Here is a 17,456-nt window from a genome sequence, read left to right as displayed (position 1 = left end):
AACAAAGTTCATCTGGAAGAACAAAAGATCAAAAATATCAAGGGTAATAATGAAAAAAAATGTGAAGGATGGGGGCCTAGCAGTACCAGATCTTAAACTGTACAATAAAGCAGCAGTCATCAAAACAATATGGTACTGCGTAAGGGACAGAAGGGTGGAACAATGGAATAGACTAGATAGAGATAAATAACCTCAGCAAGCTAGTGTTTGATAAACCCAAAGATACCAGCTTGTGGGTCAAGAACTCACTGTTTGACAAAAACTGCTGGGAAAATTGGAAAACAGTGTAGGAAAAATTAGGTTTAGATCAACATCTTAAATACTATACCAAGATAAATTCAAAATGGGTAAGTGACTTATAGATAAAAAGTGAAATCATAAATAAGTTAGGTGAATATAGAATAGTATACCTGTCAGGTCTGTGGGAAAGGAAGGAGTTTAAAACCAACCAAGAGATAGAGAACATTACAAAATGTAAAGTAAATGACTTTGATTATATAAAATTAAAAATTTTTGTACAAACAAAACCAATGCAAACAAAATTAGAAGAAAAGCAACAAACATTTTTATAACAAATCTCTCCGACAAAGGTTAAATTTCCCAAATATATAGGGAACTAAGTCAAATTTACAAAAACCAAAGCATTTCCCAATTGGCAAATGGGCAAGGGACATGAATAGGCAGTTTTCACATCCAGAAATCAAAACTATCAATAAGCACATAAAAGGTGTTCTAAATCCCTCATGATTAGAGAAATGCAAATCAAAACAACACCTTAAACCTATCAGACTGGACAATATGGCAGCAAAGAAAAGTGATAAATGTTGGAGGAGATGTGGCAAAATTGAGACACTAATATACTGCTAGTAGAGTTGTGAATTAGTCCAACCATTCTGGAGGGCAACTTGGAATTTTGCACAAAAGACTTTAAAAGAATGTTTGCCCTTTGATCCAGCCATACCACTGCTAGATTTGTATTCCAAAGAGATAATAAGGAAAAAAAGACTTGTACAAAAATATTTATAGCTATTGCTGCTATATGAATTTTTGTGGTAGCAAAAAATTGGAAAATGAGGCTGTATCCATTAATTGGGGAATGGCTGAACATATTGTGGTATCTTTGGGGATTCCTTCCTAAAAGGTAGCAGGTAGATCTAAACAAAGTACTACAGATATAGTCTAACCATGGCAGATTTCAGAGGGATTATTAGCTCCTTATTTTTAGAAGCTGTTCCTCTTTAAAGACCAAGATTTTGTTAGTTTAACTAGTTAGTTAGTTAGAGAAAGCTGCTCTCTCATACTACTGACATATATTGCATCCTTCAAATTGCCCAAATCTTCAGACAAACTGCTGACTAACCATTAATGATCCACATTATACTTACAAAATTGAATTTTTGGACCCAAGTAATATTTTATCTTTATCGCTTAAATTTAATTTTATTAGATTCATCCCAATTTTCCAATCAAGATTATTTTGGATCCTGACTCTGTCATTAAGAGTCATCTCAGGCAAGGGACATGAATAGGCAATTTTCAGATAAAGAAATCAAAACTATTAATAAGCACATGAAAAAGTGTTCTAAATCTCTTATAATCAGAGAGATGCAAATCAAAACAACTCTGAGGTATCACCTCACACCTAGCAGATTGGCTAAAATGACAGCAATGGAAAGTAATGAATGCTGGAGGGGATGTGGCAAAATTGGGATATTAATTCATTGCTGGTGAAGTTGTAAATTGATCCAACCATTCTAGAGGGCAATTTGGAACTATGCCCAAAGGGTGATAAAAGACTGTCTACCCTTTGATCCAGCCATAGCACTGCTGGATTTTTAGCCCAAAGAGATAATAAGGAAAAAGACTTGTACAAGAATATTCATAGCTGCGCTCTTTGTGGTGGCCAAAAATTGGAAAACGAGGGGATGCTCTTCAATTGGGGAATGGCTGAACAAATTGTGGTATATGTTGGTGATGGAATACTATTGTGCTAAAAGGAATAATAAAGTCGAGGAATTCCATGGAGACTGGAACAACCTCCAGGAAGTGATGCAGAGTAAAAGAAGCAGAACCAGGAGAACATTGTACACAGAGACTGATACACTGTGTTTCAATCGAACATAATGGACTTCTCCAATAGTGTCAATGCAATGTCCCTGAACAATCTGCAAGGATCTAGGAGAAAAAACACTATCCACAAGCAAAGGACAAACTGTGGAGTAAAATCACCTAGAAAAGGCAACTGCTTGACTACAGGGGTTGAGGGGATATGGTTGAGGAGAGACTCTAAATGAACACCCTAATGCAAATACCAAAACATGGAACTGTGTTCGAATCAAGGACACACGTGATACCCAGTGGAATCACGCATCGCCTATGGGAGGGGTGGTGGGAGGGAGGGGAGGAAAAGAAAATGATCTTTGTTTCCAATGAATAATGTTTGAAAATGACCAAAAAAAAAGGAAGTCTTCTAGCAAAAGTTGAATGAACTTATCCAGGATGTTGTAGAGGGGATTCTTATTCAGGTATGATTTGGATAATATGGATTCTAAGATCCCTTCCAACTCTGGAATTGCATGAATGGCCTCTTTAAATATAATTTTTAAAAATTTCCCTGAAATCTTAGCCTTTACTTGAAAAACTTGTTAAAACTTATCCAATTCTACCATTGGGTTTTAGTCATGAATGAAAAAAGGGTCTATTATGTTCTAACTGTGATTGACATATTAAAATCCTGTTTGGGGTTTCATCTTAATACAAAAGATTAAATTTATTCACATGACAAAAAAAAGTCTAGAAATAGTATTGAAGTAAGAATTCCTTTGGAGGAAAAAATTACTTGCCTAAAATGATTTAAAATAATGAAACAAGATTAAAGATTATAAGAGGTCCTCCCTAACTTTGGGGTTCAATTTAAGTAGTTAAAATTTAATTTAAAATGACTCATTTATTAAAAAGTCAAAGCACAATGAATGAATTTTAATATATTTCAACATCATTACTATAAGCATTTTATGTTATAAAAGTTATATTGGTCAATGAGTCTAGTAAATACATACCTCAAAGGAGCTGTTGGATAAATAATTTTAATGTGTTGAAAGACTAGATCTTGATTTAAAACGTGCTTGATCCATTCTCTGAATCTTTGGCCAGAATCACCTGAGAATACAGGAAGTTAAAGATTTTAAATATACAGGCTAGAAACCAAAATTGTTCCACTGAAATTGATAAATATTAGTTGAGCATAAATTTCACTACTAAATTTATTTGTGGCATACTTTAGAAAATCGATTATACTTAGAGCAATCATAACAATATTCTCATTATAAGCGATACATAACCAACATTCAATAAGCAGAAAAATATGACAATTAGGTATTTTTATATTATTCAAAAAAATTTACAAGATTTTTATGCTATATCCCTGGAAGCAAAACAATATGAAGAAACAGAACTGCTAGTCTTAATTAACAATAAGCCAAAAATACTTTTGACTTTTATTCATGGCTTTAACACCAGTTCCTGGGGGTTGGGATTTGATAATGAGGTTTTGGATTTTCTGATATCTTAAATTTATCTTAGGAAACACATTAAAAGAAAATTTCTCTAAAATTATAAACTTAAAAAATTATATTAAGACATTGCTTGGTTTCATTATATGACTACCTCTACAAAATAGCTCTATGATACATTTTGATTTATTTACCTTGAAAAATCTAAATTTTATTTTAATAAAATTTCATGTCCTATAAAGCAACAAATACCCTGAGGTATGAAAAAAAATCAGATGGGAATTACTCTTATTATTCTGACAACTTAGTATATATTTGAAAATAGAGTCTAGACATTAATTTCCTGTTGGTAAAATCAAGAGGGAGAATTGGGAATAGGTGGGGAAATACTGTACTCTGTAACCATCTCAGCAGATGGGCAAAACCAGTTTGAGGCTAACTGACAGGCCTCAAAACCATTTGATGAGTTAGGGGGATGTCTACTCCAAGCATGTGTAGACTTCCCCTAGCAGAATGGACAAATAAGAACAATTTGTTCCAAGTGCCATGAGGGTAGCTGGAGCAGGTACTATAGAGAGCTTATAGCTTGGTCAAGCATGGAAAACACCAAAGTCATTCACTGCTTCATGGATCATCATCAGTCATTCTGACTTTTGTCTTACCATTGGACTTTGATGACTCTCAAAGGAGAATGAGGTTGACAACTTTGTACAATTCTACTTCACTTAAATCCAATTCATGCTTGAGTCAAGATATTACCTTGTGATATCACAGGTCCTTTTTGAAACAAAGGATGAACAACAAGATGTAACAAATGATCATTTCAACTCTTCTTTAAGACTTTCTCTGAGACAGAGATATTCACCATGGCCATCTCACTTCTGGAAAAACTCTGTTAGAAAGTTCTTTGTATTTGTTTCCCTTAACATCAAGCCTCAATGTAACTCTCTGCAACTTCACTCCACTTCTCCTGGTTCTTTCCTCTGTGACTAAATAGAACAAGTCCAATCCTTCTTCCATGTGACAGACCTTCATCTACTTGAAGATAGTTGTAATAAAATTATCATCAAAGAATTAGAGCTGAAAGGGTTCTTGGGTATCTAGTATAACCTTTTATTTTACAGATAAGGAAAATGAAGCCCAGGCATGAAGTGGCCCCAACTCCATAGTCTCTGGCTTCATGATGTGAAGGAGAGAATTTGCAAGGCATGCATGCAAGGCAGAAAGCAGAGGACCGAAGCTGTCAGTCAAAATGAAGATTCCTTTTGGAATGTGACTGGGAGACAGTTGGAGGCAAGCCAAGGGCTGAACTGGGCTGAAGGGGGCTTTTGGCTTTGGGGCTTCTGGGCTTTTGACTTCTGACAGAGGGAGAGAATAAGCTATTTGTATCTCTGGGACAGGTCTGGCTGATTGGCAGAAGAAGAAGAAAGACAGTTGTCCTCATATCTCTCTGACTGACTCTGTGACACAATTGTGATAGAATTGCCATACCCTCAATATCCTCCTAACCCTCATTTTAGAGAATAGGGAAATCCTACCCCTCTTACCTCCATCCTTTCCTGCCTTCCCCAATAAACCCTTACTTGAGTTGAAAAAGAGAAAAGAGTATTTTCTCTAAAGCATCATAGTTCACACTGAGTGAAACTGAAGAAAGGGGAGAGGGGAAGCTGAAAGGCTTCTAAAGAGGGGAGGAAGGGTGATTGAAAGGGGGAGGAAGAGAGACATAAAGGGAGGAGATTAGACAAACTTGATCCATTAGTTATCTAATAAACCATCAAATAGACACCCTCAAATATCTATCTATTACAACATGACTCAGGCTTTCATTCCCCAAGTCCTCTGACTCCAGCTCCCCTGCTCCGGAGCTCTGTCTAGCATACCATGTTGCCAGCTTCTGAGCATAGACCTTAAAATCTTCTCTTCCTTAGATTAAATATGCTCAGATGTCAACTAATTCTATCATCCAGTGTTCTAACTTATTCCTCTTAACTTTATATGAAAATGTAATGAGTATTACATCTATGCCTATACCCAAATTATTGATGAGAAATGTTAAATAGTAAAGGATCAAGTACAGATCCCTGAGGAGTTCACTACAGAATGCCCATGGGTGCCAATAAAATATTAACTTTCATCATGGAGTTTGAGCCATCCAACTAGTTGTGAATCCATCTGGTTGTATTATCATCTAATCCATATCTCATTGGGTTCTTCTTAATAACAGTATATCTATCAGAAACTTTTGACAAAATTTGGGAAGGAGGAAAGGTACAGTAAAAGCTTTTATTAGGCAAATACTATGTGTTGGCTACTGAGCTAAGCACTTTACAAAGATTGTCATTTGATATAACAACTCTGTAAGGTAGGTACTATTATTACCACCATTTAGTTGAGAAAACTGAGGTAGGTCACAGCTACTAAGTATCTAAAGCCAGATTTAAATTCAGGTTTTCCTGAATCTGAGCCCAGAACCCTATCCTCTGTGTCATTTAGCTGCCACACAGGTAAACTATAACCCCAGAATTCCCTTCATCTACTAGGGAAGAAGGGAGACAGGAAGGAGGCAGGAAAGGAAGGCAAGAAGGCAAGAAGGAAAGAAAGAAGGAAGGAAGGGAAGGAGGGATGGAGGGAGGAAGGAAGAAAAGAAGGATGTTAGTTGGCATGACCTCTTCTGGATAAAACCATTAGTGTTTTGGTTTCTAGACCAACCATCTTTTTAACAATGTGTAAATTTTCCTAGGAATAAAAGTCTAATTCACTGACAAAAAACAGAGTTTTTGATCTTTTTGCCTTTTTGAAAATCAGGCCTTGGCCTTCCTGTAATCTACTGGTATCTCTCCCATATTCCTTGCTTATTGTAGATAGCTATCCTCTAGTCGTTTTTGTACTGTCTTTTCTAGTCATGTAAAGGTCATTCTTCTTGGCAGGAAAAAAAAAAAACAGAAGCAAATTAAGAATTGAATAGCTCTTCATGCTCTCTGTTGATAAATATTGACAATTATTACTATCCTTTCTATCCCAAAGGCCATTTTCTATCTTTGGTCTTTCCAATTAAAAACAAACAAGTAAAAAAGGTACATCTTTTTGGTGTTCTCAGGCATCTCTTCTCAACCTCTTCCCATTGGGAGCTGTAGAATTCCTGATATAATTTTAAATGACTAGGTCATGCTCTTCTAGTCATACTTGGCTACTTTGCTTTACTTCCTTCTTATTTATACTTCTTTTAAAAATCTAAGTTGGTTGATGAGTTCCCTGCTCCATATTGGTCTCGTCAAACAAATCTCAATTTTTTTTCATTCCAATTGTTCCCTTTTGTCTTTAGAATTCCATTCTTGGGCATTTCTCATCCCCTTGGGTTGACTTTCCCTTGAAGCATTTAGTCTATTGACTATGAATTCTATGAAATGTTTTTTCAGAATCCAAGGATACAAAACAAATTATACCTAGATTTCCTCCTCTATCCAGAACTCTAGGAGACAATAATAACTTTCCCTCAGGAATTTCATCATTTCTTCTTCACCAAATATTTTCTAATTATTAGAGAAAATAAAGGGTCCAGATTAGAATTTCCCTTTGTTGAATCTTCCATTTCTTTAAAGATAAAATTATAATTAAAGCATGTCAATAGCTTTTTAGCTGCTTGGCCACTGGCCAAAAGAGAACTCTAGCAGATGTCTCAATGACTGAAACTTCCCACTACTACTTTATCATTCTTCTATACCAGATTTGTGAAGTTTCCTAAACTCATCTACTCTTTCTTTCTATCTAGGTGGATTTTAGAATACTAAAATGACAAAATCACTTGTCTCTCCTGTCACTAAATTTCACCCACCTATTGTCATGATTACGCACTCTGGTTCCTAAATTTTCTGATGAGTATATTTTCTTAATGAATAATCCTACACTATATCCTACCTCCTTAACCTATCCTGTTTTTTGAATGAAGAACATTCATCCAGTCATAATTCAATCAGAGCTCTTATTTTACCAAGTTTCAGTGAAACAAATGAGGACAAATTTACCTCCTTGCATTAAAACCTTAAGTTCCTCATTTGTTGTCTCAAATTTGGGCATTGTGTAAAGCTATCTGAGATCATGGTTTTTACTAATGTCTCTCTTCTTGGATTTTTCAAGATATGTATCTACTGAGTTTCTCAGCTGCTAATTTGTATTCTTTATAGCTAATCTCAATGGTGCCTAATTTGAGGGTGATCCACACAAGTCTTCTTTCTCACCTATTCTTTTTTAATTTAAACCCTTTTTGATAGTATTTTCAATACACCTAACAGATATATTCTAAGATTCATGAAGTTAATCCCCCTGATCCAGAAATCTCATTTTCAGAAGTTTTAGCCAGCTGCTATTCACTTTTTTCTTCATTCCTTCCTTCCTTTTTCTTTCTCTTTTTCTCACTTTTTTCTTTTTCTTTCTTCTCTCTCTCTCCCCTTCCTTCCTTTTGTTCCTTTTTTTCCTTTTTTAATTCCTTTCATTCAAAAGTCAATGGGGGGGGGGGGGAGGCAGCTCATAGATCAGTGGATTGAGAGTCAGGCCTAGAGATAGGAGGTCCTAGGTTTAAATCTGGCCTCACACTTCCCAGCTGTGTGACCCTGGGCAAGTCACTTAACCCCCATTGCCTAGCCCTTACTACTCTTCTGCCTTGGAACCAATACACAGTATTGATTCCAAGACAGAAGGTAAGGGTTTAAAAAAATATCAATTGTGGGGAAAATGCAATTTTTTAAAAGGTGCCACTATGGTTTTCCAAGACTTTGAAATCATTGGCAATACCTTTAAATTATTTAAGGCAGTGTTAATGGTGTGCATGTGAAACAAAGAAGTGTATGGTCATTCATTTTGATGAATCCTGGACGGTTCTGTATTTTCATAAAATCCAAGATTTAAAATTTTTGTTTGAGAAAGATCTTCAGGGAAGAAGCTTGCTAACTCCTAAAATTCAGAGAATGAACTATTTGCAGAAAAATACCTAAAACCTTACACTACATCAGGAAGATCCAGAATGAACCTTAGGGTGCGGTTGATTGAACATTTATTTTGAATGTACACTCTTATGCCAAAAGGGGACTGGCCCCTAATTGGTTTTTGTCAATGAGTCCAACAAAACATTGGTTTTGCTGTCTCTCTCTCTCTTCTATTTCCCTCTTATCTCTTAACTATTGTAGTTTTCTCTTAGAAGGTAAAATTTTGTATGCACCTGCAGTTAAAAAATTTAGAGGTTCAGGATGATTATGTTTAGTGATCAATTGGGGAGTCTAGTCCCCCAATCATCATCAGGGGGGATTGTGAAGTTTAGATTCTCTCCATTTTGCTTAGTCTAGCACCCAGGAATGTATACACCCACACTTAAGGATTAAGTGTCGAGGAAGAATGCCAATGACTGGCATGTGCTAGCAAGTGACAAATCAGAAACAACTGACTGACCCCTGGCCTGTCCTAAGCCAAGCTTAAGCCACCATTGGCACATGTGAGACACAGGAAATGATGTAAAGAACTGCCTTTATATTTAGTGTCACTTCCTGTGGGGAGGGACCTTTGGTGGAGTTGACCCTGGAATTTGAGCCTGGAGGAGCTCCCTCAGATAGCTTCCTTGAGACATTCACGTTATGAGTGATAAGACTGACTCCCCTTTCCCTTGGCTTTCTGGGGAGACCTCTTTGACCAAGGCCTCTGAACTCCTGCCTGGCTCAGCCTGGGCTGGAACAGTTTAAATTCCTTTCCTCTCTTTCTTTCATTCTTAATTTCTTCCTTCCATTATAAATAAACCACCATAAAATTCCATTCTGACTTGAGTGTTTCATTTGGATTTAGAAATTAAATCCCTGGTGAATAACTAATTTTATATTCAGTCGCCACCCTAAATTTACCATTAATAGTTCTTCATTATGCCTTATGCTCCTGGAAGACAATAGGGTTTCATTAAATAAGATGCTATCTATAAAGTGCTTAGTATAGTACCTGAAATTTATATAAATGATTATTCCCTTTCCTAGACTGGCTACTGCTATTTTATGATCAACAAATAGCTACCTCTGAATCCCTGAACAAGGAAGGAATCACCAACTTACTAATTCTCTTCTACTACCTGTGTAAATGAATTATCCGCCTTTGTTTAATTTAACTTAATCAATCAAGAACTTGGAGTGTTCCTCCTTTCACACAGTCAAAAACTTGAAGAACTTTTTACTAGAAAAGGAAGTTCACACCCTCAAAGACCAGGAGTGGATCCCATAAGCACTGTTCCCCACTCCCACCTTTGGGCAGTGCTAGGCAAATTAAGAGACTATATGATTGGTTCCTGAGATGTGATAGACCAGCCCTTTTGAAGTAGAAACCAGAGAGACAGGAGGTGACATGGGAAAAGGGCTATAAAAGGCAAGACCAGAGAACTGAACTGGCACTTCTCCATTAGAGATTCTGCATTGGTGATTCTGCCTTAAGGACTTTTGCTGAAAAAGGGATTCTGCATTTGTGCCTCGAGGAATTTGGCTTTGGTAACACGCTTGGGTTGAGACCCTCTCATAGGCTGGTGAGATTCACATTTGGATTCCTACTGGCAGTCTGGAGGCATTAGGTTCTGTACTTAGTGTATTTAGTTAGGCAATATTTTCTGCCTTCTTCATATATTTCCCTCTTTACTATCTCTACTTTGCTGTAATAAAGCTACTAAATCTACTAATAGCCTCATAAAATGGTGACCAAAACAACTTTTTATAACTCTCAGTTTGACCAAAACCAATTTTAACTCTTACACACCCCTTCCTGAATTATTTCTAACCTGAAAGATTCTGTGGCTCTATTACCTCATTTTATGCAAGTCTTATTCATAAAAATAGAGAGGTTTATGATTATAATTAAGGATCAGATCACCATAAATTAAAGAAGAATTATCCTTTAAGGAGCTTTGTACTTATTAATATGAACTATACAAGGAAACAGAAGAAACACATGTAAAGTATCACTGCAGGCTGTAAAAAGTTAGCACCTATTATATACATATAAATGTGTGTAGATATATATACCTTTTTATATCCATATATATTAGAAACTTGTTAGCTTTCAAAAATTAATGGTTGATAGATTTCCATACAAATAAATCTAAACTATAAGAAATTAATAATCTGCACTAGAATAAAATTGCTATCAGAGATTGAATTGTTGCCAATATTTACATATAGTGTAAAAATGGACCCAAAGGTTGTTATAATAAAAAGAGTTTAGTTCATTGGATAAAGTGGTATACCAGTGAGGTATTGGGTGGTTTGTGGGAGCAGGAACAGGGTGTGATGGAAAGTCTATGTTAGAGAAGGAATGGCAGTTCCTTCTCTCTCACTCAAGTGATAACATCAAGTTATCACTTGATGCTCCTTAAGGAAATGCCTGGGGTGGGTTTGATGTCACTCTCCCCAGTCAGCCCTACTTGTAGATGTTTTCTATGCCTCTTCCTCAATGAGGATTTAGTGGCAGGCCTTCATCAAGGCCTTACCACAGTGAGAATGATCACAGGTGCCCTTTGTGAGACCAGTCCATAATTTTTGAGGTAACTCTTCCTAACACAAATATCTGACTGCTACAAAGGGGTTTAATATTGGGACTTAGGTGAACTGGATGAGGGGAGAGGGAATAGGTGGCCCTGCCAAGATCCTATGTGGTCCATAATCTGATGGGCCTATAACAGTGCTCAAAAAATGTCTCTGCCTCTTCCCACCTAAATAGTCCCTTTCTATAACTTAATCATTAGTTTATCCTAAGAGAAATATGTAGAAAATAGTTCAGGGAGGCAGGAAGGGTCAAGGGAGTTGTGCCCTCCTTTGAGAGTCAAAAAAAGCCCCACCTTAGGGGACTGAGATGTTTTTCTTCCAGTTGAGGGAAGTAATAGTTGTATATTTGGTGGGAGATCAGGAACAAGCTTGGAGAAAGAAGCAGGGTCTTCTCGGGTGGCTTCAATGATCCTTCAGCCCCCCAAAACTGAACTTCACAGCTTCAGGTCACAAGTCAGAAGACCTAGAAGTTCCTCAGAATCCCCTCAGAACCATTTGTCCTCCCAGAAGTCTTTGCTCCTCAACTGCCACTCAATTTCTTTCAGTCCTCATCCCAGAATTCCAAATCTCCCTGCCCACATCCTTAAAATAGCAATTATCTATAAAAATTTAAGAATAGCATCTTTAATAGATGTCACTATGCCAAACACTCAGTCTTCAAGTTATGTGGAATTTTAATAGTATAGCAATCTAGTAGAAAAAGTCAAGATCATATGGAAATATTCTTCTCATCATATCTGTTCCTGGAGTTGGCCTAAAGATATGTTCAGTGAATTTAAAGAAGATGGGCTTATTATATGACAATATTTTTATTTAATCTACTGACCTAATTCTGAAGAGAAGAATAAACTAGTAACTTATATTAAGACTATTTCTAGGGGCAGCTGGGTGGCTCAATGGATTGAGAGCCAGGCATAGAGATGGGAGGTCCTAGGTTCAAATCTGACCTCAAACACTTCCCAGCTGCGTGACCCTGGGCAAGTCACTTAACCCCTATTGCCTAGTCCTTACCACTCTTTTGCCTTGACTTCAAGCTGGAAGGTAAGGGTTAAAAAAAAAAAAGACTATATATAAACTCCACTGAAAAGAAGATCACTACTATGACTATTATGAAATATAATGATTACTTTATATGTATATATAACTTTAAAAACAGAGAATATGATTTCAAGTCCTGACTTGGCAACTGGTAACGAATGCTAATGAGCAAAAAATAGAATAAAACAGCATTGATTAAAACAATTTGCTTTTTCATGATTTGTTCTTTTAGTTTCATTCCAAATAAAATGAAGAACAAACTGTACAGTACTTAAACTATTTGTGGAGTCACCCTCCAGCCACAATTTCCTCTTTCTACTCAAAATTATTTCCTTAAAGAATTAAAGTTAATACTTTAAAAGACACAAAAGATTCATTAAATTTCCTTATATTCATATATTCCAAAATCCTGCTAGCACAAAAAACAATAAAAGGACAAAATAAAATCAGCTGACTGAAGTAAACAAATTCTTAGTGAAATTTATTGTTTTCCATTTAAGAAAAGTTAAACATGCAATTATTTTCCTGTCACATTAAGGGGTTCTAATTCTGTTTTTAATGCATGCCTCAGTGGTAAAAAAAAAAAAAGGCTCAAATTAACATGGGCCAAACCTTATCTTCCACCTGTTTTCCTGCAGATGACAAGTGAAGTTTAGTATCTGGTTCCTTTCAAGTTTTTAACTAGCAAAAACATATCTTTGAAAATCTTTTACACTTTGGAAAGAAAAGCAAAATGCTACAAAGAGATGTTTATACATCCTCAAATTCCACCTGCGAAGAATTATTCTCCATCACAAAACAGTAAAATAAAATACTGTTATAATGGCTCATTTTTACACAAATTCATATACAATATGAGCCAAACATTTGCACTTCAAATCTAACTACATATAATAAAATTTTAATTTGGCTAGTCTCCAAGATGGATGTCAGTCTTGTCCCTACAACAGCAGCATTATTCAATTCAACAAGTTGGGAATTGGAATCTAATATAAAAGGGTTCTGCTACTTGCATTTTGAAAGAAATCTTTGGAAAATTTCCTGCATCAGTAAAAAAAAAATATTAGAAACCAAGAATAAATTACAAGGCATTTGAATAAAAGTAAACAAGACTTGGGGTTCTCTTAAAAATAAAATCATTTATGAAATCAAACATGATCATTCTGGATTTTCTAGGCACTTAGGGTATGAGATTTTTACCTTTTACCATTTTATAAGCCTAAAATATTGGAGCAATTTTTGGCCCCACCCTCTTCTTTTGTTCCCTCTTCCAGTCACAAAATCCTATGGATTCTTTCTTCCTAAAATGGTTCATTTCATCCTTCCTATTTGTGACACCACCTAGTTTATGCTCCTATAATCTCAAGAACTTCAATAGCCTACCTGCAATTTCCTCTTTTAAATCTTTCCCTATTACCTTTCCCCAAACCCTAATTCATTCCACATGTCCCATAAAAACTAATCTTCCTACATCCCTTATCATTCTTCCACTGAAAAATTTTCAATGGAACCCTTTACTTTTAGGATAATGGCTAAAACTCCTTAAATCTATAGTTCAAGGCACAATCTGAACTCTACTACAGGAAGCAATATGTAGTGTTATGAACAAATGAATATTGGGTTTGGAGTCACTTCAAGACCCAGGGCCTCCCTGTAAAAGAAAGAGGGTTAGACTAAATGATTATATTATATTAAATGACATGGTCTGACTAAATTCAAGGTATATAATTTTTTTTTAATTTTATGATACTTTGATGTTTAAGATTCAGAGTAAATCCTAGTTTCTCTGAAACGTGGGCTTAAGTCATCTCTCTGATTTCTTAACTATGACAATTATTATTCATTCATTTGCTAATCACATACCTGTACCAGACAAACTTAATATTTTTCACAAACAAGGGAAACTGCTTCCTTTGCTCCTCTAGAATGCTTTGTAACCTAATTAGGGTCAAAATCAGGAACAGAATCCATGTCTTCCAATTCTAAACCCAGTACTCAACCCACTGTCAGGTTTCTTTCTAATGAAGATGTAATATATCATAAAACAACAATTCATTGTTATCTTCAAAGGTAATAACTTGATAGCGAATAATAACCTTTAAGTTCATTTTTCCCCATCTAGACTATAATTATCTTTCAAAGGCAGTCTGAATATGCAGAATCTTCAGAACTGGGTTCCAAACCTTGGATGGATCAATTAATCTCTCTGGGCTTCAGTTTTTTCATCTGTGAAAATAATTTTAAGTCATTTCCAGATGTCAGTCTCTAACTTATATTTTGTGTAAATGCCAATAGATAATAGATCACATTTATAAAGTGCTTCATGATTTATTTACAAGGAATTCTGCTAATAAGAAAATCACAGGTTTATGTATTCAGAGCTTAAAGGTATAGTCATCTAATTCAACCTTTTATTTTACAAAGGAGGAAAATGAGGAATAGAGCAAGAGTCTTGGCCTCAGAACACATTTAAATACAAGTAAAGTTCAGGACTTAAAAAAATCCTCATTTTTTACTCCTAGTTCAGTCTTTTTCATTGTACAATGCAGCTTCTCTGAGGCAGTGGAAAATTTAAGTATTTAACTCTGAAAGGGAAATGCAAATGTTGTAAGGGCAATAGTGCCATCAGTTTAGAACTTTTTATCAGAAGTGGTAAGTTAAAGTTGCTAATGGAAGAAAGGCAGTATTAATCAATCATTAACTAACCAACATTTATTAATGTCTGCTATGAGTCAGTTACTGTGATAAGCTCTTGGAATACAAAAAGAGGCAGTCTTATCATTGTCCTCAAAGGAAGAAGTGATCTGGCTCTTAAGCCAGAAAGAGAACAAGGAGAAGAAACTCCTTCTACCACTGTCCCCATGGGAAATCCTCTGCAGCTTAAATCCCAAATGAATTGCTAAGGTGCACAGTAGATAGCGTACCTCGCTGGCAGTCGGGAAGACCACGAGTTCAAAGACTTCGACATTTAACAGCTTGAAGACTAGGCAAATCTTTTAACCTCAAATTCCTCAATTGTAAAATGGGGTTAACGCCTACCTCCCAGGGTTATGAGATACGCAAAACGGTATATAAATACCAGGTATTATTATTATTATCCTAAGTGATTTGCACAGGTCATAGCCACACAGATAAGCGTATTTTTGGCATTTTCCTAATTTTATTGCCAGGACTATGGACTACGCCACAGTATTGCAGGAGAGTCAACGGATACAGGAAGGATCTATTTAGTACCCGTGCTGAACTTAGGCAAGTCACTAGGAGTCTGTTTCCTCAATTATAAAATGAAGAAAGGGGGTGTGTGTGGTGATGGAGGGGTGGGGGAATGGGGGGGAAACAGCCTCTCTAAATCTAAGATCCAAGAATCCAAAGTCCTCCAGGGTTAGGACTCAAGACAAATGGGAGTGGGTCGGATACGTGGAAGACGAATGAGAAGAGAGGTAGGAAGGGGATAGGGGAGGGTCCAGGCGTTCTGAGCCTGCGCGGCTGAGACCGGCACGCGCCTCTCCCGCCACCGCCCAGTCCGGAAGGCCCCGAGCCTCTCAAGCCTGAAAGGGGAAGGGATCTTCAGGAGGGGGGAAGGTCCATCCCCTCTACCCACGCCGCAAAAAACCGAAGCATAAATCTGTAATCCACCTGAACCGTGAAGCATGATCAGAGAGGCGGTATGTTGCCCTGTGGGGGACACCACGAATTGCCGCAGCCGCGCAGAGGTACCCGTTACCGCTGCCATGACGCCCAACCTCTTCTGTATCTCGCTCCTCCTTGGCCTTTCCAAAACCCAGCTCACGTCTGCCTACGGGCTCGCGCACGCTCTGGATCTGGCTGTGTTCCCGAAATCGGGGACGCGCGCCCTCTCCTGAGCAAACCAAGGGATTTAAAGCTCACTTTTAGTCCTCCAAGGTCAACCTTTATTTTGCATAGGTTAAGAGGTCACACAAGTAGGATAATGCCAGTTCCCGTGTTTGAAATGAACATTTCGAGTAAACGTATTAGAGAATAAGTAATATAAATAATATATAAGAAAACGAAGGGCACGGATTAGGACGGTGGATGGACCGGGGGGGGGGGGGGGGGGGGGGGGTCCACGAGGAAAACCCCTTCTCACTGACCTACTGGTTCCCCCTGGCAATTCACCTAAATCTTCTGACCCTATTTCTATGGCTCTAAAATGAAGAGTTGAACTCAACAATCTCTACGGTGGCTCTAAATCAATGGCCTCATAGGCATAAAATGGAAAACGTGATAGGCAAGAAATAGGCATTCCCTGGAAAAGGAAGTAAGGAGGAAAATGGGGGGAATTATTTCACATAAAAGAGGTATAAAAAGAATTGTCTCTCCCCATATATAACATACATATGTAAATATATATTCAATTGGTAATAGAAATTTGTGTTCCTCAACCAGGAAGTAGGAGAAGGGGATAAGAAAAGGAGGCATTAAAAGGGAGGGCAAGTAAAAAGGCAGTAGTCAGAAGGGAAACAGACTTTTAGAGAAAGGACGAAATACAAAGAAAGAAAGAAAGAAAAATATAAGAAAATAGGATGGAGAAAGATGCAGTTAGTGATCATGAATGTGAATGTCATGAACTAAACTATAAAACAAGTGAATAGCAGAATGAATTAGAAACCAGTATACAATAATAATTCAGTAAATCAATAAAACAATAAATAAGACTAGTATCTGATTTTATTTTTAAAAAACAGTAAATTAATAAACTAACAAAATTGATTTTATAAAAAATAAACTTGATAAATTCAATTTAAAGAAGGAAACCATATTATCAAAAATGAAAAGTATGAATACACCATTAATAAAGATGAAAGGCAATTATTAGGAGTCATTTTGCCCAATTATATTTTAGTAAAAACTGATATTTCTATAAAATTGAAATTGTACAGATTAACAGAAGAAATAGGATACTTAAATAACCCTTTCTTAAATTTTAAAAAAATTGAATGTCATTAATGAACACCCTAAAGCAAAAATTCCCAGAAACAGAAGGATTTACAAATGAATTCTGCCAAATATTTAAGGAACAATTCTAATACTATATAAACTATTTGAAAAAATAGGAAAAGGAATTCTACCAAATTCCTGGAGGAAAAGCAAAAACAGAAAGCTACTAAACAATTTCCTTAATGAATATTGATGCAAAAAATCAAATAAAATATTAACAAGGAGATTATAACAGTATATCATGAACATCATATATTATGACCAAGTGGGATTTATTCTGGGAATGCATGGCTGACTTAATATTAAGAAAACATCAGTATAATTGAACATATCAATAAGAAAAATAACAAAAATCATATTATTATCTCAGTATATGTAGAAAAAACATTTG

The 17,456-nt window shown here is 36.3% G+C and overlaps 1 protein-coding gene across 2 annotated transcripts in view; it reads right to left on the bottom strand.

Annotated features, from left to right (window-relative positions):
* LYPLAL1 (lysophospholipase like 1) overlaps window positions 1–15,906 on the bottom strand; it is a 48,084-nt gene extending 32,178 nt beyond the window's left edge. Inside the window, exons 1-2 of one of the 2 annotated variants that reach the window (XM_056815955.1) lie at window positions 15,743–15,906; window positions 3,060–3,159 (exon numbers count right to left, since the gene is read on the bottom strand). In XM_056815955.1, coding sequence (XP_056671933.1) covers window positions 3,060–3,159; window positions 15,743–15,839 — 197 coding nt within the window. In that variant the 5' untranslated portion in view covers window positions 15,840–15,906. Of the gene's footprint in view, window positions 1–3,059; window positions 3,160–14,202; window positions 14,525–15,742 lie in introns of those variants that run through there. The other variant, XM_056815956.1, reaches the window with a different exon arrangement.
* Window positions 15,907–17,456: the final 1,550 nt, after the last annotated feature.

This window comes from Monodelphis domestica, chromosome 2, assembly GCF_027887165.1.
Source record: "Monodelphis domestica isolate mMonDom1 chromosome 2, mMonDom1.pri, whole genome shotgun sequence".
Classification (NCBI taxonomy): Eukaryota; Metazoa; Chordata; class Mammalia; order Didelphimorphia; family Didelphidae; genus Monodelphis; species Monodelphis domestica.
This window is presented reverse-complemented; position numbering and strand designations above follow the sequence as displayed.